Source organism: Pezoporus flaviventris, unplaced genomic scaffold (genome assembly GCF_033815535.1).
Source record: "Pezoporus flaviventris isolate CSIRO_AGI_PZ_B2104156 unplaced genomic scaffold, CSIRO_AGI_Pfla_v1 ptg000013l, whole genome shotgun sequence".
Classification (NCBI taxonomy): domain Eukaryota; kingdom Metazoa; phylum Chordata; class Aves; order Psittaciformes; family Psittacidae; genus Pezoporus; species Pezoporus flaviventris.
In genome coordinates, this window is record NW_026892561.1 from 22,879,174 (window position 1) to 22,904,125 (window position 24,952).

The window sequence follows — 24,952 nt, forward strand, 5'->3', positions numbered from 1 at the left end:
CAGACTGAGTAAAGTATCTCAGCCACTGGACAAATGCCGCTCTCGGCTCATGTAAACAGACATGCATAACAGCTGAGACATATTACTCTGAGCTACATCTTGATCAGGTTTTATGACTGAAGGGTGTCACAAACTCTATCTGTCCCAAGCTGTCCTGAGGCTTCCCACACTGCAATAGTCACTTAAAAACTCATCACGCTGCCAAGGCATGTGGAAAGGAGCAGCATTTCTACTGAAAGGCCTGACTTGCTGGAGGATGCAGGTTTGAAGGGAGAGAGGCCCATTTAAGAAGTTCTACAGAATGCAGGCAAGGGATTATTTTTTTCTTTAATTCCTGCTTCAGATGGGTTTTATTTGCCTGAGCTGCAGCACCAGTTTCATGAACCTGTTCTTTAACATGGGATGGGATATGATTGGCAGGAGTTCACAGGGGCTGGGAAGCTGTCCCAGAGCTCAGCTACCCTTCCCAATGCATCTTTATGATTTATTTATTCTTTTATTTTTTTTTAATTTTATATTTGGGAATTCTCCTGGCTGTGGCTTCCAGCCACTGAAACTTATTTGTCTGCTAGAGACGCCACTGCTGCCAGCCCAAATCTGCCTTCCCAGGTGGGCATGGCTCTCATACTGCTCTTCTCCCAGACACATGCACATCCCCACAGGATCAGCGGGGCTGAGTGGATTTGCAGGAGATCAAAGCATGGCTGCATGTGCCTGGCCAGCCCTGGGGCTTGTGTTGTGGAAGGTCTTGCTGGGGAATCCAATATCCCCGGCTTCATGCCATATTCCTCTGCCACAGCAGCACAGCCAAGGACCGCGTCCTATTTCCCAGCTCCTCTCCTCTCGTTCCCCTTTGCTGGCCCCAAATATGGCCCCACCTCACTGTCAGGTCTCCAGACTCCTCCCCAGGATCTTCAGTGGTGGCACCAAGCATCCAGCAGACTGAGGGGGAACTAACACCCCAACAAACATTGCAACACATCGTGATATCATGGGGGGAAAAAGAGATCACAAAGCTGCCTGTAATGCTGTGGCCCTTTCTTCAACAGACAGCTATACAACACAAGCAGCCTTCCCCAGTACCCTGCAGACGATGCAGAGTTAATAGTTAACCCTTCCTGGAATCAGATGCCTTAGTGAGACACCAAGCAGGGCTTTTTCAAAATACAGCCAGAAACTAGCCTTAAAGTAGCTTGACAAGTGACTGTGTTCAGAGGATTTCACCTCTCTGAACTTTATGACTGGAAAAATACCATCTACATGTCATTTACATGTTTAAATATAGTATCTTCCATTGGGAGAAACAAACAAACTGACAATGTGATACTGTGATACCTCCTGCAGACATGCTCTTTTATCTGCTGGAAAGTTATAAAACTCAGCATAACAACAAAGCTAAAATAAGAGTGGTTGTCAGGCTCTGAGGTTGGCTGTTAGACAGAATGAAAAAATACTCTTGGAAAAGACTCCAGTTGTTTTCTTCTCCAAATCTTTTAAATGATTTATTTATTCTTTAAATTCCAAAATCTCAGAGTTTAATAGTTAAGCTCATATTCTTTCCAGGAGCTTTTTCATTTAAAGGAACAAATAAACACAGTACAGAAAGCTAAAGCAATTCCTGCACTACCCAAAGCAGAGTAACTGTCTGCTCCAAAACACGGGGAAAAGATACTATCAGCTTTCGTGTTATTTAGCTTGGGTATTTTTTTTCTCTAATGCCAAAGAGGAAAAGGGAGATATCTGAAACGGATGCCTATAATTAAACAGTAACCTGTTAGAAAGCCAAAAATAATAATAAGCTCCACTGAGCATGAAGAGAGCAGCACATTTTTTCTGCATGCAGCCCAGCTGCCACCGGATGATAGCAGAAAAGTTAACAATTACACAAGACACTCAGATCAAACCTGTGATAGGAGAGAGTTACGTCACACTCAGAAACTCACCGCTGGATGCAGGGATCAGGGTAGTACTGCAAGGTGGTGAAAGGTGGTGGTTCAAAATTCATTTCCTTCGAGCCCCTCTTTGGGCACAAACCAAAATAAAATAAATAAATAGATATAAAGCCAGCAGGCTAAATGCAATAAGGTCAAGTGGTACATGAGGTACAACTTTAGAGATTTATTTTACACTTGCGAATGGGTGGGATCTCCCAGGGGCTTGGCCAATGGGATTCATCAAGTGACCTGAGCATCACCACCAGTCCCTCCTCACCAGCTGGGCATCTTCTGCACAGATACTTTCCCCCCCTCTCAACATCCTTAATAAACTTTGTTGCACGCCAGCCACACTTGTTGTTGGGAGCTCATCTGGGGCATCTCTGAACTTCTGATCTCACCAGTCATTGGTTGCCTTCCTGCCTGACTTCACAGTTTAATTTTGGCAGCTCTTGCAATTTTACAAACTGCTGTGGCCGCTGGTCATCCTCGTCTCCAGATGGCTGGAGTTTCCTCTTCTGGGTGCAGCTCCTGTGCTGCATTTCATTGTGCTTTGAAAGCTTTCCTTGTCAGCTCTGTGGCTAGTACCTGCACAGAGTTGCCTGGGGAAATCCTCAGTTTCTCTCACACCATAGTTCAAACAGTCTGTTGTGGTCACAGTTTCAAAAGCTGAATGACAAAACATGGGGAAATTCCTCAATTAAAATTAACTCTGAACTTTTGCTCCTCTGCCTCCCCTTCCTGTCCTCCTCCCCCCAAGAAAACTTACAGTTGTCATTGTTAATGATATTCTCTATATCTTTTTCTTTTCAAAGAGAATCGAGACAATATAGAAATCTGTCATTGTTTTAGCGGTCTGTAAATAACATATACATTTTCCATATGAAAAGCAACAATATCTCAGTATCTTCAAATATCTTGAGAAAAATGTAAAAGTAAGAAGGAAATAGAAATCATATGTTTTTCAGGCCCCTAAACCTAAAGAAGCAAGAGTTAAGGGAAGCCCACCAAAATAAACTACCAAAGATGAAGACTGAATTTTCCTGAAAATAAAGGATAAAAACCAGGAAGAAAGTCTTCAGCTCCTGCCCTCCCACCCCTTTTTTTAAGTAACACAGAAAATTATTCAGGAAAGCAATCTGTTTTATCCCCGTTTTTCCCCCTGCATGGTTCATCCAAATAGTACAGGCTGTAAACCTATCCTGGTTTTGTGGGTTTGGAGAATGAATGAAATATGAATCAGGAGCTAAATTAAAATGGATTCCAGCAGGAAAAAAATAGCGTCCATGTATCTATGCACCAGTGGGTTTGCATCTTCAAGCAGATGTATGTGTTTGTGTCTACAAAGACAGGGGAAGAGGCTGCCCTACAGCTCACCTACAGTGCATCTTTCATGCCGGTGTCAGCACAAATGCCAACCTCCCAAGCAAAAGCCAGGAGCTGTCCGAGATGGCAGCAATTGCTTCTTGTTTCCCCCTCTCTGGGTTTTCCTTGTAGGAAATTTTGGTTTGAAGAATGTCATGTGGAAACATTTTCTTTGCTGCCTGTGCCAGGGTGGCAGGGGAGCTATTTCAGACTTGACATTCTCCACCCACACTCAGCCTGATAGTTCCCAACATCTGTGAATTGTGAATCCTGTAAACTCGCAGGGCTGATTCCTGGCCAAGTCCAAGCAGCTTTTGCTACAATAAGTGGCATTTGCCACGGAAGAGAGGCTGAGAGCGAAGTACGTATTTATTAACTGAAGTTCAGGTTTCTCTCACTGCTGGACACTGCTTCCCCTGCCTGGCCTGTGGAGGAGCAGTAATACGAAACACCTTCCTTCTCTTAGGCTGAGCCCTGGAGTAAACACCATGCCTTGTAGCCTGCATCATTGGAAAAGAAACGTGGAAATGTCCAAGACAGGCTGGGCTGCAGAGGGGAGAGGGGGAATCACACCAAGGCTTGTGTACAGACAATACAGCCCAGGGAACACAGCCGCAGAGCAGCTGCATCCCCTTCTGTTGCTGAGATCAGGACTGTGCTTAACCTTGTGCAGCCACCTCTCCTGAGGTGGCAAATATGTCCAGGGATTTGGCAAGGAGGGCCAGAGGCCATCGCAAACTTGTAGCCTACACTGCTAGTCTGGCTCTGGTCTAGGCTTTGGATATCCACCCTTAAGCAAAGACCCAGTGGGCATGTCCTCTCCCTGGACAAACCATTTGAGCAAGAACTTGGGTTCGTGCTCACTTGTTCCAGGACTCAGTTTCAATAGGCACCTGTGGGTATGAGTATAATCTGCTTGGCTGTGGAGATACGTGCAGGCACTAGGCTGAGCTGTGGGTACGCTGCTGAGACCTCATGTTTCCTTCTAGACACAAACCAGAAGTTTGTTGTATTTCTTCTACTATGCCCATGGTGGGACTAGCCATTACCTCTGCAGGCCTGTAGAACGGCCATTTATTCTGTGCTCTCCCAAAAGCCTGGGAGAGCTCATCTTTTCTGATGGATTTCAGCCGTAAAGGCATGAACCTCATGCAACAGAAATGCTGTGTGAAAATGGCTCTTCTTGTGAAATCCTGCTCTACCTACTTCTCCATGGAAGCTGGAGAAGGGTCTTTCCCAGCATTGCCAGAGTCCCCCAGCCAGCACATTGGAAGTAGGGGAAAGCTGGACAACTCCTATCCAGAGGCTCTTACCCACTCTCCTGCTTCCATTGTGTTGGCTCTGGCACTCTGGCTGGCCTTTACCTCCGACGGTGAGCCTGACCTCTGGTCTTCACTACCTGAGCTCTGCACAGTGTATGCTGAACACATCTAGCAACCCTGCAGTCAAAAAGAGGTAGTTAGTCTCCAGCTCACAATTCACACCAAAAGAAAAACTTCTCCTGAAAAAAAAAATGCAACTAAACCTAATTAATTTTAAAAAGAAGCACCACATAATTGTAATGAGAAATAATTGCTTGGAGCAGTGCTCTCACTCACAAGACACTGATGAGAAGGGGTGTCTAGCAAGGACATTTCCATAAAGCTTCAAAAGAAACTACCAACTGCCCAAGATCCTTAAGAGCCCTCATGCCTGGGGCTGGGCAAATGCAAATCTCTCACGGTTTGGCTCATTTTGGCAGTGCACAAAGCACCTGGCTGCTTTTCCCAGAGAGCTGGACATTTTCAGCCTCCCACAGAAATCTGGACATGCTCTGAAGTAGCTTAGAAGGCCTATGTTTTGCTTTTCCCAGCTGTAAAGCAGAGCCATGAAAACCCACTGGTGACAGTGCATTAAAACCACCTGCAAAAGCCAGCAAATCTTCTGATTTCTCTCCCCAGCCGCAGCTTCCTTCCTTCCCCATGTTCACAGCCACATTCAGCTGTGGGTTGATTCACCATAAATTTAGGCAGAAATATCTACCATTGCAGTTAGACCGTGTCAAACTCCTCTCAGCTGCAAGGCGCTCCTTTGCATAGCACAGGATGCAGTGGAAACACAAGCCACAGGGTGTGTGCGTGTGTGAATTGCCAGTACCCCATACATAGCTGGGAGGCTCTCAAGGCTCAGCAGTATTTGGCCAACCTCATTTGCACTGCCTTAAAGAAAATCTACTGGAAGATGGAGCCTGAGACACTCAAGAGCTGATGATCTCAGAAATGGTCTGAGTGGGTTCATGAGGACTAGCAAACTTTATCATGGCAGCCTGGGAGCACAAGCAAGGGGACTTCCAGTAGCAGACCTCAAGGTAGCCAACTCAAGAGGAAAAGGAGTGTGTGATATCCTCAGTGTCCACCACCCTTCCTAGGAGAGTTTCCTTGTTGGTAGCGAGGGTGATGCTAAATGGCAGCAGGCACGTGTCCTGCAGAAGCAGGGCGGAAGCCTGGGTGTCAGAGATCTGTCTGGCTAGCGGATTTACAGCCAAGCTTCTAGTGCTTGTGGTAAGCAGACGGCACGGGGATATGCAGAGGAAGCATGTGTGTAGGTGGGCAAGAATGCAGGGCATCGCTCTGCCACTGCTGCTTGCACGTCTGGGAGAGAAAAACAGCCAAAGAAACAGCTGTGGACTACTCTCCCATTACTCCTCCTTGCACCCTCTCTACAGCTTCCCCTGCAATGACCACGAGCTTATGTTTTAGCAGAGGCAAACATTTATACCCTCGGGAGGAGACTGTTGGCGATTGATAATGGTCTCACCACCACCACCACCCAAACCCAGTGCCAGTATGCGTGTGTGCCAGCCCATTCCTGAACAAGGGTGAAAGGGAAAGACAGCTTCCTGGCATTTATGTGGCTCCAGTTCTAATCTATGGGCCTGAGAACCTCTGAGCAGCTTGGAGCTGGGGAAGACAGGGAAAGGGAGATACCAGCTTTGCTCTGAGACACCTTTGCAACTGCTGGCTTCATGACTTGCCCGGATTCAGCCCCACCCTTTGCAGCAGGGGATGAAACATTTCATTCACAGCTTGGGGTTTCCAGGGGAGTGGTTGTGGTCGTTTTGGTTGGGGTTTTTTAAGTTAAAATGATTTTAAGAGCAAGAAGTCTGTGGGATATTTGGGGATTTTTTTTGTTAGAAAAAGATGATGAGAGGGAAATAATTTCCTCCCACCAGCAATAAAATGCCTTCAGCTTGGCTAACCAAGGGAACAGAAAGACACGATGTCAGTGTTCCATTGAGAACATTTTCCAATTGCAACTAAATATTACAGATGTTTGAAGATCTCAAATATATGAAGATTTTAGAAGTTTTGTGAACAGAAGAAAATAGAAGAAATAAAACTTTTCAGTAACTTCAGTGAAGGGAAAGAGGCAACAAGAGTACAACCCTCACAGGCTTTGGAAGATCTACTTGAATGCTGCAATGGTGGAAAAAGCTTCCATACCAATTCACATCTTGCTTCCAAGCAAGCCAGTCTCTGATCCCACTGCTCCAGAAGTGCCAGCTTTCTAGCTTTGGGCACATACAAGCTTTCCTCTGCCTCCCATACTGGGAAACAATGGACAGGGAAAATAGCAAACTGAAATAAATTAATAAATATAAATACCACAATTCTACACACAATCTTCCCTATTCCTCCAGCACCTTTTGTCCCTAGTGCAAGCAGAAGTCAGTAACAAATGTACTTATACCCCAGCCCCTCCATGCTGGCACTGCCAGGCATAGAGAGCTCAGGGCTGCTGGTGGGACACAAAGAGTTGCAGCTCTAGAATAGCATTGTGCAGATGAAGCTGCAATGTCTGCATCTCAGGGCATGCTTGGTCAACAGTGGCTAAGCATGGGCCCGGAACAAGTGACAACTCAGTGAGTGAACAGTCCAGCGCAATCCTAGGCACATCTAAAAAGAAGCTGACAAAGATGTTTCAATATACCACTCCCCACATCCTCCTCTTCCAGCTAAGTTTGAACATATCAGTGCTTACAACTGTGGACTTTAAAATACACACCAGATTCAATCTGCTGTCCACATGTGATACCATGCACCTCATCTTGGCCATCAGCTGTTATATAGAGCTAGAAAGAAACAAAAGGGATGTTCCAGCCCCATTCAACAGGACAACATGAACTACTTTCAGAGCTTTCTGGTTGCCTTTGGTATCTCCTCCATCATACTCGTAGTGATAGAGCATCATCCAGTCACAGTGAAGGACTGTATATCTTGATGTTTTCCTTTGTAAGTATAGTGAATAGTTTCACAAAGCACAAACCTCCTTGAGCATTTATCACCAGGATCTTGTCTCAACAAGGACTCAGATGACAGGGACTGTAAGACTGGCTACCCTACAGTGGAAAAGCTGAAGTTGTCCATGTCTGCCCCCTCACCATCACCTACTTTGTAGTCTTTGTCTGTCAGGACATGCCATAGTCCTCTGCTTGAGCAACCCTGAAAGTATTCATATTTCCAATTTATCCAGAACAGCTACAACATGGGCTTCCCACTGCTTCCCTTTTAATCCAACTCTGCAGCTTCCAGCAAAGCACTTTTTACTCTTCTCCAGTTCTCCCACATGTTTATGGAGAATTCCAGCTCCCACAGGATAGTCAGTGGCTTCCTTTGTTTGCTCCTGGCTTTTCCATTTCCCAGGTCCTAGGGCAGAGACTGGTGCTAGGAGCAAGCCCAGAACATCCATCTCAGAAGCCTAATTGTGACTGCACTCTAGGCCTCCCACAAGTGCCAACTCTGCATATTTCCTTGGGATCACTCTGAGCCAAAGAGCCTACCTGAGGCTGACTTAATTTCTAATGCACCTTTACATATCACTGACCCACCACAAGAGCCTCAGAGATGCAGTTTCCAGCATCACAGTCTGATGGTAAAACCTCAGTACAGCTATGGATGTCCCCTCTTCTGGAGACGTTCCCACCAGTGAGAACCACATTGGGTTATTTTTTGTTTGTTTGGTTGGCTTGGTTTTGGGTTTTGATTTTTTTTTTCCCAAAAGTAGGAGCAGTGGCAAGTTTTGCCCCTTGTTTTCATATAGCCAGGAGATGGTAGGGAGGCAGGCTTGAAACCGAACACACATTTTGGAAGCTGCAGTCCTCATCTTCTCACCCTTGAAGAGTTGGTCAAACAAAACTAACTGTAAGGGTAATATCGCAGGTGAAGAGCAGATGCAAACACTGGAGGGATTTCTCTTAGCTGTCACTAAACGGCAGGGCTTTTCTCTTTGTGAAGAGGGAGCAAAAGGAACCAGGCCTGAGACAAAGACCAAGACACCAACACTGCAGACTAGAACTTTGCTTGATCTCCCTGTCATACCACAGGAAAGGAAAACCCAAGCCTTATGGTATTCATGCACATGTGAAGAAAGTAAGACACAGAGAGCAGTGACTATAGTGATAAACCAGAAACAAGGCCAAAAGGAGGCTCCCCTCCCGCAGCCAGTTCCCCAGCAGTGCTCTGGCCCCAAGAGAGCCTGCCCTGTATTCGAGTGCTGGCAGGACACGGAGCAACTCCTACGGGAAACTCCTGCCACCCAAGGCAGCAGCGAGGGAGCAGGGACCTGCAGAGAGAGGGAATTTCCCTCCCCGACGTCAGTCCAGCTGCACCACCATCTCCAGGCGTTCCCGAGACACAGTGGGGCCACAGCCTGGGCTAAAGCTGGGCTGGAGGCTGAAGCGTCCCGGGACAGGTGGCAACACCCCGCTGTGGGGTCGGGATTGCATATCAAAGGGGTGGCAGGAGCTGTGTAGGTGGAAGGCTTGGCCTCCCTGTACAGCTGCCACATGACATGTCTGGCATTCTGGCGAGAACCACGCCACAAATACACACGGTGTCATCGCACCCTGCAGGGTCAAGCCCAGGTTGGGAGCAGAAACACTGGAGACCACATCCTCATGGGTGAAGGTCTGTCTCAGCTCTGCTGTGCAGGGGGGTGGGTGGTAACAGAGGGCAGGACCAGGAGCTCCCTGCAGTTTCCCATCAGTTTTCTAGCACGGTCTCACACTCGTCTTCTCACCACACACCCTTCCCAGAATGCTCTCACGCTCTGCTCTGTTCTCCCATGTTTTCACATCAGAAGCTTCAGGAGTTGATATATAGGCATTGAGGATATCAGCTTCTGAAGTGCTGGTGACAGCCAGCAGCACCAGACCAGAACTAAATGAAAGAAGAAGTTTATTTATGTGAAGCAAAGTGAAAGCTTTCAGCAAGCTGTCTGCCTGGAAAGATTCACCCAGAAAGTCACCAGGAAGGATGACATTTACTGTCAGCCTCAATGGAGGACACAATTGCAGCAGACTGAATACGGTTGCATCACTCATCTTTCACTCCCTATAACTTTTCCTTGTGAGTCAGAGCTGAGCTGAATCATATCAAGGTCTTGTTGCTGCTATCATCCCCTGCTGTTTTCTATCTCCTGCACACTCCACAGAAGCAGAAACCACTTTCCTTTTGGCAACTTCAGAAAATAAATCCTCCATGCAAAAGCATCGGTCTCAAAAGAATTTATTTCCAAACAGGATACAACAAAAACTCACTGCTTGGCTGGCAGAGCTCTAGTTCCCAGCATTGTCTCTCTTCCAATCTGAGGTGCAAGCACAGGTCCTGCAGGCATACCAGCACTAATGGGATTAAAGCCAGTTCAAGAAGCAGTGGCAATTAAAACAAAAATCCCCAAAGCATTAACCACTAGCGATAGAGGCACTGGTTTCAAAACCTGCACATCCTCTGCTGAAGCCTGCACTTCCACTCCTCCCCAGCCAGCAGTACCCAGATCACCATGAACGTGGGTGCGTGCACACCAGTAATAAGTGCCTTCCTGACTGTGTTGGAGATACAGCCTGAGAACACCTGCATTTGGGCACTGAGATGCTTTCCCAAGCTCACATCTTGAAAAATAGTAAGGACAGGACATGTTTAGTGCAGTCTGTTTCCCTCAGGATGGAGCACAAAATCCACTTACTCAGTGACAGCAAAGTACGTGGGCATAAAGTAAGGGTTTAGTGTCACTTAAGTAACGTGAAAGTTAATAAAACCTTTTTTATTTTGCCTTCTCAAAGTAAAGCTCAGGAAAAGCTGAAAAGCCAGTGTTACATGTTTTTATGGAGAAGATAATGACTTAAGGAGAGTTTCTTGCATTAGCCCCATCCATGTACTTTGATGTTAATAGCCCATATATGCATCCTTGAAATAAACCAAGACCTCATACGTGATATGATCAAAACTTTGCACCTCACTTTTTCCAAAGTGAAACAATTTTATGCTGTGACTCAGCCTAAGCATGTCATACATTGCACCCTTGAAGCAGGCAAAAGATTAACCCTCTGTCCCAAGCTCTTAACTCAGCTTTCAGCTTTTCAAACAAAGGCAATTTCCACGGGACAACAGATGCCAGCATGACAGTTCACTAGGAAGCAGACCTGCCAAAAGCGACATGCCATCTGGGTAACTGCGGCTACACAAGGTACCTAACACACAGGCCAGGCGACCCTACACTTTGAGTAACCCAGTGCCTCCTCCTGGGGGATCAAAACTGACCCAAGCAGCAGTGCTGGTACAATGTGCAGCACACAGAGGACAGACTGGCAACCAGTAGCTGATTTCCAGGAACCAACCTCTTTAAAACCTCAGCGATGTAAGACGTTTGGAGGCAGCGCACATCTGCCGTGCAGGAGAGCAAGTTTCTGCGAGTGTACGTAACAGTGCCATCTGGTGATCCCTGACGCAGTGTTATTGATGGCTGCCCAGTCGATGGCAGCCACCCAAACTTCCTTGTATTCGTGGGACCGGCTCTGAGGTGCTCAACAAAGCCTCACTGCCAAGTGCTGCTGCTATCTCATGAGGCAGCAGGTCAGAACCACTCAATGTGGGAGTAGGAAAAAGGGTGAGGAGGACTGCTTCCCCCCCACAACCTACCAGTCCTGCAAGCATGAGTTTTAGCGAAGCTGAGCTAGGTCCCTTTGGTACCATCAATCAGAAGGTTGAGTAAGCCAAATCCTGCTTTTTGCAGTGTCCCTGAAGCTCCCTGACTTTCCACATTCTTTTTCTGGGGCTGTTCCAAATTCACTTAGAGACCATGGTCTCTTGTGTGTGTGAAAGCAGAGGTCAGCTCTGTCTTGCAGGGGTGCACTAGCCCTGGAGAATGAGGAAATTTTAGTCCATAGACCCAAATTTGAGACATGTAGAGTTGGCAAGCATTAATGCCTTCTTTTTTTAAAGTCACCCTTCCTAAGAGTAGAGAGTCATATAAGTTCCTTGAACAGCATTAGTTTAGAAACCTTAACACTGCCTACCTCCAGCTCAAAGATTCCCAGGCATCATCCACAGTCTGCATTACCTCTACTAAATCAGCAGCTTTTGCAAGTTCTGTGGAGCCCACCTCCCATACACAAAACTCCTGCACCCAAATCCACTGCAGCTGAAGACAGCACCAGATGGACAACCAAAAGGCATGGAATGCTGTCACATATTAGCTACTGAGCAGTTCTGGGCTGGCTGGCTGGCTGCCTATAATCCACAATAAACATCAGGTAACTGGTAATTATATCAGGTAACAAAAAACCTCTATGTAAAAGTGCCACATGTGTCCTCCTGGGACAGGTCCTGAAAGAGCAGGGGCTACCCAAAGCTGATCTCAGCTGATCTCAGCTTTGAGGAAAGCCTGTCACTTAACACAGCTCTTTCCAGCCTACCAGAAGGGAAGGATGGGACAGCTGTGAAACCTCTCAGGCAGCTGTAGCCCTGGCAACTGCATCACTAATTTTCTAATGGATGTCCCAGCATCCCATCTAGATACCTGTGAATCTTCTCAGTAAGTCATCTGAGAAGACAGGGAAGGGGAATATTCATAATAGCATTTTCTCTTGCATCTTCTCAGTCTCCAGGAATGGTCCTGGACTGTTTATTCTCCTTCCAGCAGAGCTGGCATCTTGTACATTTGGCAGGCTGTACTACAGACCTCCCTTTGTAGACTACATTAGACTCTACTCTGTAGACTCTACATTAAGAGTAGGGAAAAAAAAAGCCCAACCCGAACTGAAAACACAGACACAAAAAAAAAACCAAACAAACAACAAAAAAAGCCCAACAAAAAAAAAAAAAAAACAAAAAAAACCAAAAACAAAACAAAAAAAAAACACTACCACACCAAACCATCAAAATCCCTAGACATTTGGGTCTGCAAAGATCACTGTAACACCTCTCTGTGTTAGCATCTTTGCCTGATGCTGACTCCTAGCACTGGCTCCTGGCTCCTAGGAAATGAAAAGCTTATTCAATGGCTTCCAGTCCTAATGTCATGAGGTCTCCAATATTCCATACTTGAAAGTGGTGTTAAATATGCATTAAGTGATACTACTGATAACACCATTTAAAAAAGTTTTATAAATAAAATGTGATCCCTCTAAGAGCACCTAATTCATGCCTCTTTCCAAATATCTTACCCTAAAATGTTAGCAATCAATTACTAGGCAGACAGGCTTCAAGAATTTCTCTTCTGAAACAGATTGCAACATGCAGATTCTGTGTCGTTAAAACCATTCACATGCCTTTTTCACACATGATTTCAAGTTACTAAGGTAAGCAAGACCACACAATATAACTTAATACATAGCAATCAAAAATTTCCACACAATCCTTTAATATAAAGCCATGTCCCTATGTAATAAGTGATGCAATAGACTTTCCCTGAAGTCCCAATTCCTGCAATTGAAGCTTAAGCCCAGCAAAGAAAGAATTAAAATTCTTTGGTTGCCGCTGAATCACTGGCTGCATTGGGTTATTTTACTGCGCATTAGACTTTAATTATAACTAAGCTCTAGCCATCTGTTCTACTCCCTAATTATAGATGCAAAGAATATTTCACAATTCCAACCGTTAAAGAGCTCTAAGAGAGCTGTCTATGGCATGCAAGGTTAGCTTCATTAGGACCCTTTGCACAAAGCATTGGGGAAGAAGAAAGAATATTCTGCACAGGAAAGAAGCCTGCTGTTGTTATTAATCCCAGGAGGCCTTTGCTGCATCAGCTTTTGCACTTCTTGGAAGGACTCCTAACTTCCCTCTGCTAGGGCACAGAGGGACACACTAGTGCTACCTTGCTGGTGGCCTCCAACCCAGATGTTGCTGGTACTAGCAATGAGAGGGATGAGCAATTCAGATCACCTGCTGAAGGCTCATACCCTAAAGCATCAGCAGTTACAACATTTGAAAGGACTCTGGCAAATAAAGTTCTGAGCTTTTTTGGCTGTGAAGGCTAAAGATGCTTCTACCCTTAGCTGTCCATCTGCTTCTCTTGCTGGGGTTTTTACTACATGACATGCATCCTACTAGGATGAGTCCCTGTAAGGGCCTCAGCTGTATCCCTCCATGGGCCAATGTCTCAATCACATGAAAAAAGGTGTGAGTCTTTAGACATCATATTGTGAACAGCAGCAGCTGAAGACAAAACCCTCTGTCACCTTCATGTCTGTTGCAGCAATAATCATCTCAGCATGATGGCCAGGCAGGGAGAAGTATCAAATGAGGATGTGATAGCACTTTAACCAGCCAGAGCTACCATGCAACGCAGCTTGCTTAGCATGAGCTTTGTTACCAGCTCCCCCTGCAGAGCTGGGGCTGGCTGCCCTTGGCCACAGACTGGTGGACAGCCCAAGAGGAGAAACTTGCTGCAGACTCTGGAGCCCCTCAGTCACCTTTTCAACAGCTCTGCCCACTGTTATGAGACACAGCTACAGCTGCCTAACTGTGCTGACACCACCACCTCCCTCCCCCATCCACAGCACTGCCCAGTTCAAAGCTTCAAGCACGCTTGTAGCTATAGGGTGTGCTTGTGCCTACACAAACCACCTGGACAACTGCCCAGTGTTTTGCAATTACACACACCACCACTGACCTAGGCAATCCCTTGACCAGGAATAGTCAGATGCCCGGTGAGCTCTAGAGCAGTTAGTCATCACAAACAGATTTTACTTCACGGTGGATGTCTGCAACTGCATATGTCCCCAGGTGCAGAGAGGAAGGCTCCTCCTTTTCAGGTACATGCCATGGGCTAGTTTTTGATCATGTCTCTGGGGAAAGCATGAAGAAACTGGACAGGAGAAAAAAATGTTGAATTCACAGAGCTGAAGTTTGAATGTTTATATTTGTTGGTGTACCAGGAAAAAACAGAGTTTTGTAGACAAAAGAGAAAGCTAAGAAAGGGTAGGCTAACCCTGAAACACATACTATCTCCATGGTGGGATTTCACATAGTTATATTTTAAAGTATCTCCTTCATCTACAGTAAGTTTGCAGATGAAGTAAAGTGGCTTCTTACCACAATCATATGTAAGACCCTCTTTACATTTCAGTCCATTTAGATATTTGCCCAGACTTTCACTCTGAATGTTAAAATGCAATGTTAAAATTAATTTTAAAAGGTAACCAACCAACGCTCTTCTAGCTGTGTTTTGACAAGGACCCAAAACCACCACGTTTCTTGTGGTTTTCTTCTAAAATCATTATGACAGGGTTGAGTGGAATCACAAGGCAGGTTTGCTGAGTGGTTTGGTTCTGACAATATAGAGTCCAGAGTCAAAGCATTTATCTCTGGCATCAGGGCAAGGGATCACAGTGTTTCTGTGGGTACTCATAACCATGTGCTTGCATGTTCTAGCCTCTGGGTGATTATGTATCACACAAGGTGATAACATGCACACTGAGAATAACTCTGCAGGAGACACCATGCATGAAAAGAAGTGACTCTCCATTATTTCCTTGAAGTAATGGAGAACTAAAGTAATGGAAAATCCCAGAATTAAAGCCAGAAAGTCCTGTTCTGTCATTCTAGTTCAACTTCAGCTCATACAGAAAGCAACAGCAGACTAGTATCGTTTGTTTTCACCTCAAGGAAGAAGCAGACCAAAGTCTCGAATTTTCCAAAGACTTCCTAAAGTTTTCCAGAACTATATACAGAGTCCTCCTTGTCCTCAGGCAAGCCACAGTCTTACTTACCTCTTCAAGGGCCCTGGAAACTGGTGGCTTTCCTTTCTGCCGCAGTTGCCAGTTTGGTTTAGACTTTGATGTTGCATTCATTAACCACCTGAGAAATGATCAGAGACAACTGCCACAAGAGCAGCTCATGGATGAGAGTGCAGCCTGAAGTTCAAATCTCAAATATAAGCATAGGTTCAAATGACACAAAAGCAATATTAACAGGATACACAGAATCCAGATCTGGGCTGAAACTGTCCTTATTCAAGTCACAACAGAATTCTCACTGACTTAAGGCTTTTGCCACTGGGATATTATTTATTCAGTTTAATTAACAGGCTACAGCTGTATCTTTCCCCTTTTGGCATTCTCCTACTTTTTATGCCCTGGAGAGTGCTCAACAACAACAAAAAAAAAGCCTGAGGAGCAGGTATGTAGAAATACCTTTTAGCAGAGGAGTTAGCATTGCGAGCAACTTTCACTGTGCTAAGAGGCTGAAATAGATACTGCCAGTAAATGCCTGTGAGGAAGATAGATTAGGGGATCTGCTTAAAGAGATTAAATAATTCACTTCAAGAGCTAAATTAAGAGGAAAACAATCTCTTCCTTTGAATGATTCCCCCCTTTATGTAAAAGGATAAAAACCTGCTTACTTTTCTTTCCACCAATGATCAATTTTATTCAATGATTTCTGTTTCCGATTTCCCTCTTTGCCACCCAGTCAGTTTCTGCATTCACCCAGAATCAACCAGATCAATACTGTAAGCTCAGAGAAAGGAGGGAAGCAGCACAATGAAAGACTGCTGGAGCTGTTTGCTTTGAGTCAGCACATCAGATGAGTGTTTTTACTGACAGAGGTAGTACAAATTCTGAATCAAAAGCCAGGATTTTCCCCACCCACCACTATATATTCACTGAACATCACCAAGTAATAAATTCAACATGTCACGCTGGGAGATTGTTATGCTCCCTGCATAGCAAGGACAGCTGCAACGTACTGAGGATACACTAACAATGTAGAATTTTATTGATTTTGGCTGGTCTCAACACTGTTGACCTCAAGACATGTGCTGCGAGATGAAGATGAAGATTAATGGTGAGGAATCAGGATGGGCTTGACTATGTTTCTGTAGACACATGTGGCATGCCTGTGGGTAAGTATGCTGAGACTCTCTACCCTATTCTTTTGAGCAGACATATAGCAAGCTCTGCCCTAATCAGATAAGATTCAGCTCAGGACCAAAAGCCATGCAGTTACTGAAGCCTGGCTGAAAACCCAGGCCTATACACACCAGCACCAACATAGCCATGGCCATACAGCTTAGACCAACACTGGCTTTTGCTCAAACCTGACAGGGGCTCACATCTGTCTGCAAGCACTGCATTGCCATTCTCTCCATCCAAAAAGATCTAATTGTGTAAGGGTCTGTGCTTAGGGTGTGCTTCATACCTCATGATGCACCCAGCATCATCTCAACTCGGACCATCTGTAAACTGCAGAACCTCTTGCATTTTACAGTGGACAAGAACTGTACTAACCAGACTTGAGAAAGGATCCAGCAGATTCAGGCTGTGCTTAGGTGATGCAGCTGACCTAAAGCAAGTGATTTGCAGGTGATTGGGTAGTAATAAACAAGTCATCCTGCCTGCAGGGGCAGAAAACATCACACATATGCAAGTTACAGTAACTTTCCAAAAAAGGAGAGAGAGAAATAAGTGAAGACCTGCTCTGAGATGAGTAACTAGATAGAGTCATCTGTCCTAACCACAGTGCACCTACTCACAGGCTCTCTTGCTCCATCCCTCAGCACCCTCACCTCTCCTTCTCCCCGCTGTCACATGAAGGTGAGAACAAAACACCTCTCCATGCTAGGGGCAGTTAAGAATTTCCAGTGGTGCAGGAGCATGAGCAAGAAGAGGGGCAGGACTGGGCCAGGGAGCTGGGAAGGTTAAGAGAAAGGGCAAAGAGCCCTGCAGTTGCTGCTTCTGTTGCCACATGGAATGGACCAAAGGGAGCAACAGCCCCTTTTTGAAAAGATCTCTTGCCCAGCAAGAGACATATGGACCAAGGTTTCCCCCAAGCAGTCACACAACTGGCGTGGCCAGCAGCACGGCTTTCCAGAACTCCAGCCACAATGAAACAGAGAACAAATCTTGCCGGGACTGCATTGCCATTTTGGCAGCCAGATAACATAGGCAACTGTCTGTGGTTAGAGGGAGCCCTAGAGACAAGAACACCAGAATGCCTCTTGCTAGGATTTTCTGAAGAAAATCAAAAGGATTTGGACTCTGAGAGGTGTAGAAATAGATGCACAAGAGTAGGAAAAGATTAATGACTCTGTCAGAGAATAGGAAGCCTGAAGCAACAAAAGATAGGAAGGCATGATTATAGCAGAGATTGCACCCAGCACAGACAGACCCCAGCAGAGGGGATAGGCTGGAGTCCCAGAATTAAGGCTGTAGGAGCTCTCTGAAGACATGTTTCAGCACAGGTCTCCTCCAAAGTTGACTATGTAGGTGTAGAGAGTGAGGCTGGCAGAAGTGGATCAGCAGTGCGTTCCCCATTTGTGCAACAGGTCTGAAACGTGCACTGCTCTACAACAGTCCCCTGAAAAGTTTTTGCTATCATCCTAGAAAGACATTAGAATGTGAGAATGGATCACCAAAGATATAAATAAGGAGAAAGAAAAAAAAGAAACAAAAAAATCAACCTAGGGGTGTGGCAGGGAAGTATCCTGATGGGGACACACTAACATTGCCCTAGCTTCTACCTCTTGTCAGCATAAACTATTCCTTTTCTTCCCAATAAGGTTGGGTCACATAAGAAGTTACAATTTTCATTCTTCCATATTAATAATACCAGTGAGGCAGGGCAAGTTGTGTTGTGCTGGAATTTTTAGTACATACTCCATATCAATGACTTAAACTGGTCGTACAACCATGATCTTGTATCAGCTCGTGACCTTCAAAGAATGAGCTTTTGCAACAGGTTTCACCACAGAAAGCACATGTACATGGATGAACAGTCTTGTAAAAGTCACATGGTTTCCTTACAGACTTATTATGGAAGCACTCACAGGTATACACAATGTACATAAATGTGCAGTGAGGGAGCAAAGAGAACCCACTAAATGTGCAAAACTAGGAATGTCCCAAGAAAGATCATGGAGAAATATCCTTTCAGCGGTGTGCTAACTCATATGCCAAGAACCATTAAGCTCTCTGTATTGAACTTCACAAATGAAAAGAATTCATCAGGAACATCTTAAGAAATGCTGGGCTCAGACACCAAGTTTGCTTTCTAATGGAAATCTCCTACTAGGTATTAAACATTGTGGGTTAATTGCTGGTGCCAATGAGGAACAAGTCACACAAGACTACTGCAGAAACATTGGAACTCAAAATATTAATCCATGGCTTGCAAATGAATGCCACTTCAACTAATGAGATGCTGGCTTGTGTTTGCAAATGTTGGCATTGCTGAGGCTTTTCTGGGAGTGAGGAACAAAACAGACAAGCTGTTCCTATCCAGCGCAGCACAGTGGTGCACACAGGGCTACTACAAGCACAATAAGAGCAGACAGAATCTCCTCCTCCCAGATACAGGCAGCTAAACATTGCCATGAAACCGTACTGCTTTGGCAGAGCAAAACGAGAATAAGCCACATGGAAGCTAACTTGTCTACTCTGGAAAACTTACTGGAGCTGGTATAGTGAAATGCTATCACCTGCCACTCTGCAGTGGCTCCCACTTGGGCACTCTGTTTCTGAGCACAAGTAGCTTTAGCTCAGAGAAGATCAAAGGGAATTTATCATCCCTGGGCATCTTGACTTCTGCGGTGTGGTCACAGGTACAAAACAGAGTGATTCTGGGCTGGTGAGTGTCCTCTGGTAGACAAAGCCCTGCTACTTTGACAAAGTCTGCTGTTCTAAAGCAATATAATTATACTCAACATCATTACTAACAAACCAATTAATTCCTAATTCCAAAGTGCTTATAGAAATAAGGCGGAGATAAGAGAGAACAAACCCTTTGCAAATGCAGTAGAGTACAGGGTGTCTGTGTACGCCTCACTTAATTACCTATTCAAATGGAACAAAGCCTCTTTCATACTGTGACTCCAAAAATTAATTAGTCTCAGTTCTCATTAAATAATGATCCAATTCAGCTCTAATTAAATTAGGCTGCCTTTAACAATCAGCTGCAGTCTGGCTATTGAGGGTAACTGGCTCATTTTCCCTGCATCTCTCCTGGGTGTCAGCAGTCAGGGATGCTGGCAATGTCCTGCAGCCCTGGCTCTGCCACAGAGCATAGAGTATGACCAGAATGCCCCCAGGCCCTGGGAGCAGCCAGCACGCAGGAAACCTCCTGGACTTCAGGTCTTCTGTTGCAAGAACTAATGCCTCAGGGAGAACTAACTTCTCTGCAGCAAGACTACATGTATTCAGCATTGTGTTTCAGCATGACCTGCTTTTTGTCACTGCTGTGTTCAGCCCTAGCTTTCACATACCCCTGCAAATGCTCCCTTTCTCTGGCTGCTGCAAGACACTCAGCCTGGCTCAGCATCTGTCTTCTTCAAGGTTTCTCAAGGACAAACAAAATCCCCTAGGCTCTGGGCTTCAGCTAGAGGATGAAGGACATGGAGGTTCTGCTCAGTCCTATACAGCTTCCACTTAACGATAGTGGAATCTCAATCACATCAATCTTTCCTGTGAGCTGGTGCCTTTCAAGCCTCATTATCCTGTATCTGAAACAGAACAATTCACCTACCACATTTTCTGTCTTTCATCTGATCCTGAACAGAAGCTCAAGGGAGAGGGACTAAGCACACCCTTGGGTTAAGGGAGGGTGTTACAGCACAGCCGATTCACCAGGTCCTGCCTGCAGGGCTTCACCAGGTGGTAATTTTTATCCAGCTCTGGGAGACCCCAAGAGATGTTAATGTTGCACTTAGTATCCCAGTCATATATCTTACCTAAATTTAAACTGTAAGAAGGTTTTTGTACTGGTAGCTTCCTCTGATCAGTTACACTGTATAACTTGCTCCCAGTGAGCCAAGAAGAGCAACTCAAGTAAGGGGAAAGAAAGTCTGAGTTTTAGACACTGTCTACTTCTATACTCTAGCTCCTGCAAGTGAGCATTAAGGATCTAAATAACCTTCTCCCTGCTACTCACTAGTTTGCTGACACCTAAAACACTTCCTCTCTCCCTCACTTTTTTGAGGCTGGAGTCCTGATCTGCTTAGCTGTTTCGTTTATGGGAACTGCTTTATGTTTTTCTCTTTTCTTTTCTTTCTTTTTCTTTCTTTGCTCATCCATTGATTCTTTTGAAGCTTGACAGATATAATCTCCCTGCCTCTATACCTGTTTATAGATCAGCAGTGTCAAACAACAGATAAGCATTTCACGGAGTGTGCATAATAATCTTTCTGTCAATGCATGCCAATAAAACGTGACTCAATAGTAACCTTGTAAAATAAAATCTAACTGTCTAGCAAATTACTGCATCAGCTTTCACAGACAGCATCACTATTCAGTCCTGTTTAAAATGGCACCTTTGCAAATAAGCACATACCCATCTCCTTGGAACACTTTCATCTTTATTTCTTCAAGGCAGCTGTTAGGTGCCAACCAATGTCCTTATTTATTCAGTAAATGCCTGCTCTAGAAGAAAGACAAATGGACCTGCTGCCTACCCCACACACTCATTTCCCAGGCAACACTGAAGCTCCAACAACCCCCCCCCCAAAAAAAAAAAAAAAACAACAAAAAAAACCCCCACCTCCATGCTCACATCTGTGGAAACTTGCAGTGTTCCAACAAGTTAAAATTACCTTTAACTCCCTGCAATCTGAGAGCACCCAAAGTGTCCCCACATTGAGGAGATTACACAAAAATGTGAAATGCTCAAGTCATTTGAAATTGCCATGTCATCAGCACAGAGCAAAGGGACATTACTAGACTTCTTTGAAGGGTTCCATACAGCCCTGTAGCTTGGGATTCAGGCAGCACTAGGAGATGTTTACACACCCCTTAAGAGGTATTAGAGAGGGAAAGTAGCAAAGAATAGCTGTAGCAGGGAGATACTTCGTGGCTCAGGTAAGGTCTATGGGCTAATTGCATCCATATGCTGAAGCTCTTCTTCCTTGATAAGGCCTGGGAATCAACGAATACAAATTCTGTGTAAGACATACATGCGGTGGTACCAAGTGTGAACATGAGGAACAGGACAGGGACTGTAAGCCACTGAAGAGAGACAGACCTGTAATATCTGAGCCATTTCCTCAAGAGCAAGAAAGAAGCATGTGTTCCCATTTGTATCCTTATAAGCACATGTAGGGAACCTCCAGAGCTCTGTTAAACTGCCTTTTACTGGAGGTCTGGTTCACTGTAACAGCATCTGAGTGCTGGGCTCCCATCTCTCCTTACAGAAGTTTCAGCAGGAGGTGGTAGTATCTTCGCAAGAAAGCTTTTAAAAGAAAATGACAGTGTGCTTTTCCTCCTCTCCCTCTACAGCATCCATAGTCTCCTTGCTTTTGGAATTGGCCAGTTCCCACTGCTGCTGATAGGTGTTTAGCAAAATACTCAATATTTTCCTAGGTATTTTATGCTGCCTGGTGGCCAGGTAGATAGAAAACACAAGTGCCCTGTTCTCCTTGAAGGGAAGGTTTCAAGAAGTAGTCTGGGTCTTAGCAGATTTCAGAAAACCTTAATGAGAACATTTATAAAACTAGGATGTAGGAGAAGTATCAGCAGGGGAGACTAGTTTATTAGACAGCACAGAATCCATTCCTTCATCAGGGGATCTCTCTGCTGTGGATTTATAATGCTTATTATTGCATTGCAGACTCAATATAATGCAGTAGGGGAAAGAAAGTTCTGCCAAAACAAACAAACAAACAAACCAACCCCAGCCCTGCATTAACCACCAGACAAAGCCTAGGAAATCTGATTTCTTTGTCTGCCAATCACACGACTCACTCGCTTGTTGTTAAAACTGAAAAAATTTCATGATCTGTCCCAGCAGAGAAGGAAGAGATCCTGGGAATACACTCATCTTACAAGCTTTTCTTTCCCACTTGCATGAGAGGAAAACAGCGCTGCTGGTTTTGCTGCAGAAGAAAGTAGCTCTGAGCTCACACCCCAGACCCCATGCTGCAAGGAAAGAGCTGGCCTGGTGACTCACAAAGCAGATGTGCATATGCAAGGGAAGCCCTCCAAAACCCAAGCAAGGTGTTTTCCAGGTGCTCTGCAGCAATGATTGCAGCCATTTGCATATCACTGCAATGAAACTACGTAACAGAGCCCAGGTTTTGGAGAGAGACACTTCTGAGTACGAGCTGAACATTGCACCATGCTCCAGGGAGTGGCCACAAGGATGTAACGCAAGGCCTCAGGGACATCCACCCTGTCACTGAAAAAAAGTCACCAGTGGGTTGTAGGATTAGTTGCTTTGGAGATGTAAACTTGGATGAGCTCCAGTATGGGTGTGTTATTTTGGATGCCAAATATCTTTTTAAGTTAGTATCATTTCTTAGTGTTCCATTAAAGCAAGAGGAGGCAGGGGAAGGAGGAGACAGAATTCCCCAGCTGAAGTAGAAATACAGTTTCTCAAACTGCAAACAGAAAGAGTGTGCAATAAGCAGATCCCAAATTCAGAGTGGTCTGGGGAACACTGATCCACACCGAAGGCTCCTGTTTGAGTGGGGTGGGAGATGCACCTGTGAGTGTGCTTCTGTCTTGGTCCATCAGTCAGAGAAAGATTATGCTGCCAAGTAAGCCAGCACACAGCAGAAACCTTTTCCCTAATAGCAGCTCTTGAATCCAAAGCTTTTTCAAAGCCAGTGAAAGAGGTACTAAGAGCTCACATTTATGCAGTGATGACAAACTGCAAGAGAAGGACTCCACTTCTTATATTGTACACATGAGGACTTCAAGGGCTTTTGACTTCGTCTAATCAAAACCCATTTTCACTACAACACTCCAAGACTTTGTGTGATAGTTTCTCTGCCAGATTTTCTCTGGGTAAACTACTGCTCCTCACGTGCCAAATTAGGTAAAAAGAGAGTAACAAGTTTTAACATTTTTCTCTGCTATTAGTCAGAGGGGAGAACTAAACCGCTGAAGCTTAAATTTTCCACAAAAAGTCAGTCAAATTAAAGAGAAAAAAGTGCATAGGAAATTTTACCAGAGTGCCTGGAAAGAGAGACAGAGGATAGAAAAGCTAAAACAACTCAAGCCAAACCAATGTCCTCTCCTCTGCTAGAGTAAGTTCTGTCTCTGTGATTGAGGTGTGGATTTTGCAGAAGTTCAGTCTGGGCTGCAGACTCTGCAAAGTTCCCACACAGTAGAAACAAAAGCAAGAATCTCTCACGCCACTTGTGAAGATTTCTGCAAGGCAGCGCCTCACCCAGTTCTTAACAGGAAGCTTTCCTTTAACTATAAGGGAAGGATGACGAATGAATGCTGAAACACTCTCCAAACCCATTCACTTCTAATTGTTTTATGGTATAAACTATGCTAGTCACACAAGTGTTTCAGGGAACTAGTATTCTGAATGTTAAAAATGAACCAAAATGGTTCTGTGGCATATCTTGTCCCTGCACTGTACTGCATGCTGCACAAACTTACTGGAAAATAACCATGGGACAGTGCTCTGGCTGGTGATTACAAACAGCATACCCAGTCACTGCATAAACTCAAGAACAGATATGCAGCCCATAGTCCCCCTTTTAATATAGCTTGTGTCAGGTATTGATAGAAGGGGGAAGTAATCAATCTTCTGTTTCACAGAGATGAATGCAAAGTCACATCTGACTAGCCCCCAAGAACAACCTTATGCTGAGGGGCTTGTAGGAATTTCCCACTGACCACCTGCACTTGAAACTGCAGGGGAAATCCCACATACTCTGGGATGAAGGGATTTTAGTTAAAAAAAGCCCTTAACGATTACAGCTGCAGATTACTTTTAATTGAATTCAGATGATGAATGTGAAATAGATGATTTCAAGCAAGATAAGCAGGGAGATTCTTAATCTTGTCAAGAAGAGCACACATTCTCCCATCCAGCTTAGAGAGGAACTTTTACACTACTGAAGAGAGAAGCTATGGGTCCAAACTACCAAAATCTTCAGTGCTCCAAATAGTCCTGGGATGAGTTAGCAGGAGGTGCTGATTCTTGTCTTTGGCCAGTTCCAGAGAGCCCTGAGAAGCTTTGCCCTTCAAGAACTGATTGCGGAGTTCACGCAGCTCTCCCTGTCACATCAACACCATGGCTGTTCTCAGCCCTGGAGAAGAGAGAGGGGGGATGCTCTCAGACTTTCTGCATTGCAGTTCAGAGCTGGCTGCAGACCCCTCACACAACTTCAGATGCAGTGCTGAAACCACCTGGGCAATTATTTTCCCAACAGAAAAAAACAGGGATGAAACTTCCTTTCTCCCACCATATTTTGTTCATCTAGACGATAAGATTTTACTTGTAAAAGATGCTGTGAAACAACAAGGCAGCTAGGGTTTTTGATAATGTGTGGGTACCAGAAACTCAACCATGAGTTTGGTCCTGTAATACTGCCAGCTGCTTTTCTCTTATTATTGTGCATTCAGATGGGTAACTGGATGCTGAAACAGAAGCTCTGTAGGCATAATG

General features: G+C 45.0%; 1 protein-coding gene across 1 annotated transcript in view; it reads right to left on the minus strand.

The window, feature by feature from the left end:
• The window catches only part of TP63 (tumor protein p63), a 161,911-nt gene that overhangs the window by 103,832 nt on the left and 33,127 nt on the right, over positions 1–24,952 (minus strand). Inside the window, exon 2 of the mRNA XM_061452164.1 lies at positions 1,944–2,603. Coding sequence (XP_061308148.1) covers positions 1,944–2,005 — 62 coding nt within the window. The 5' untranslated portion in view covers positions 2,006–2,603. The remainder of the gene's footprint in view (positions 1–1,943; positions 2,604–24,952) is intronic.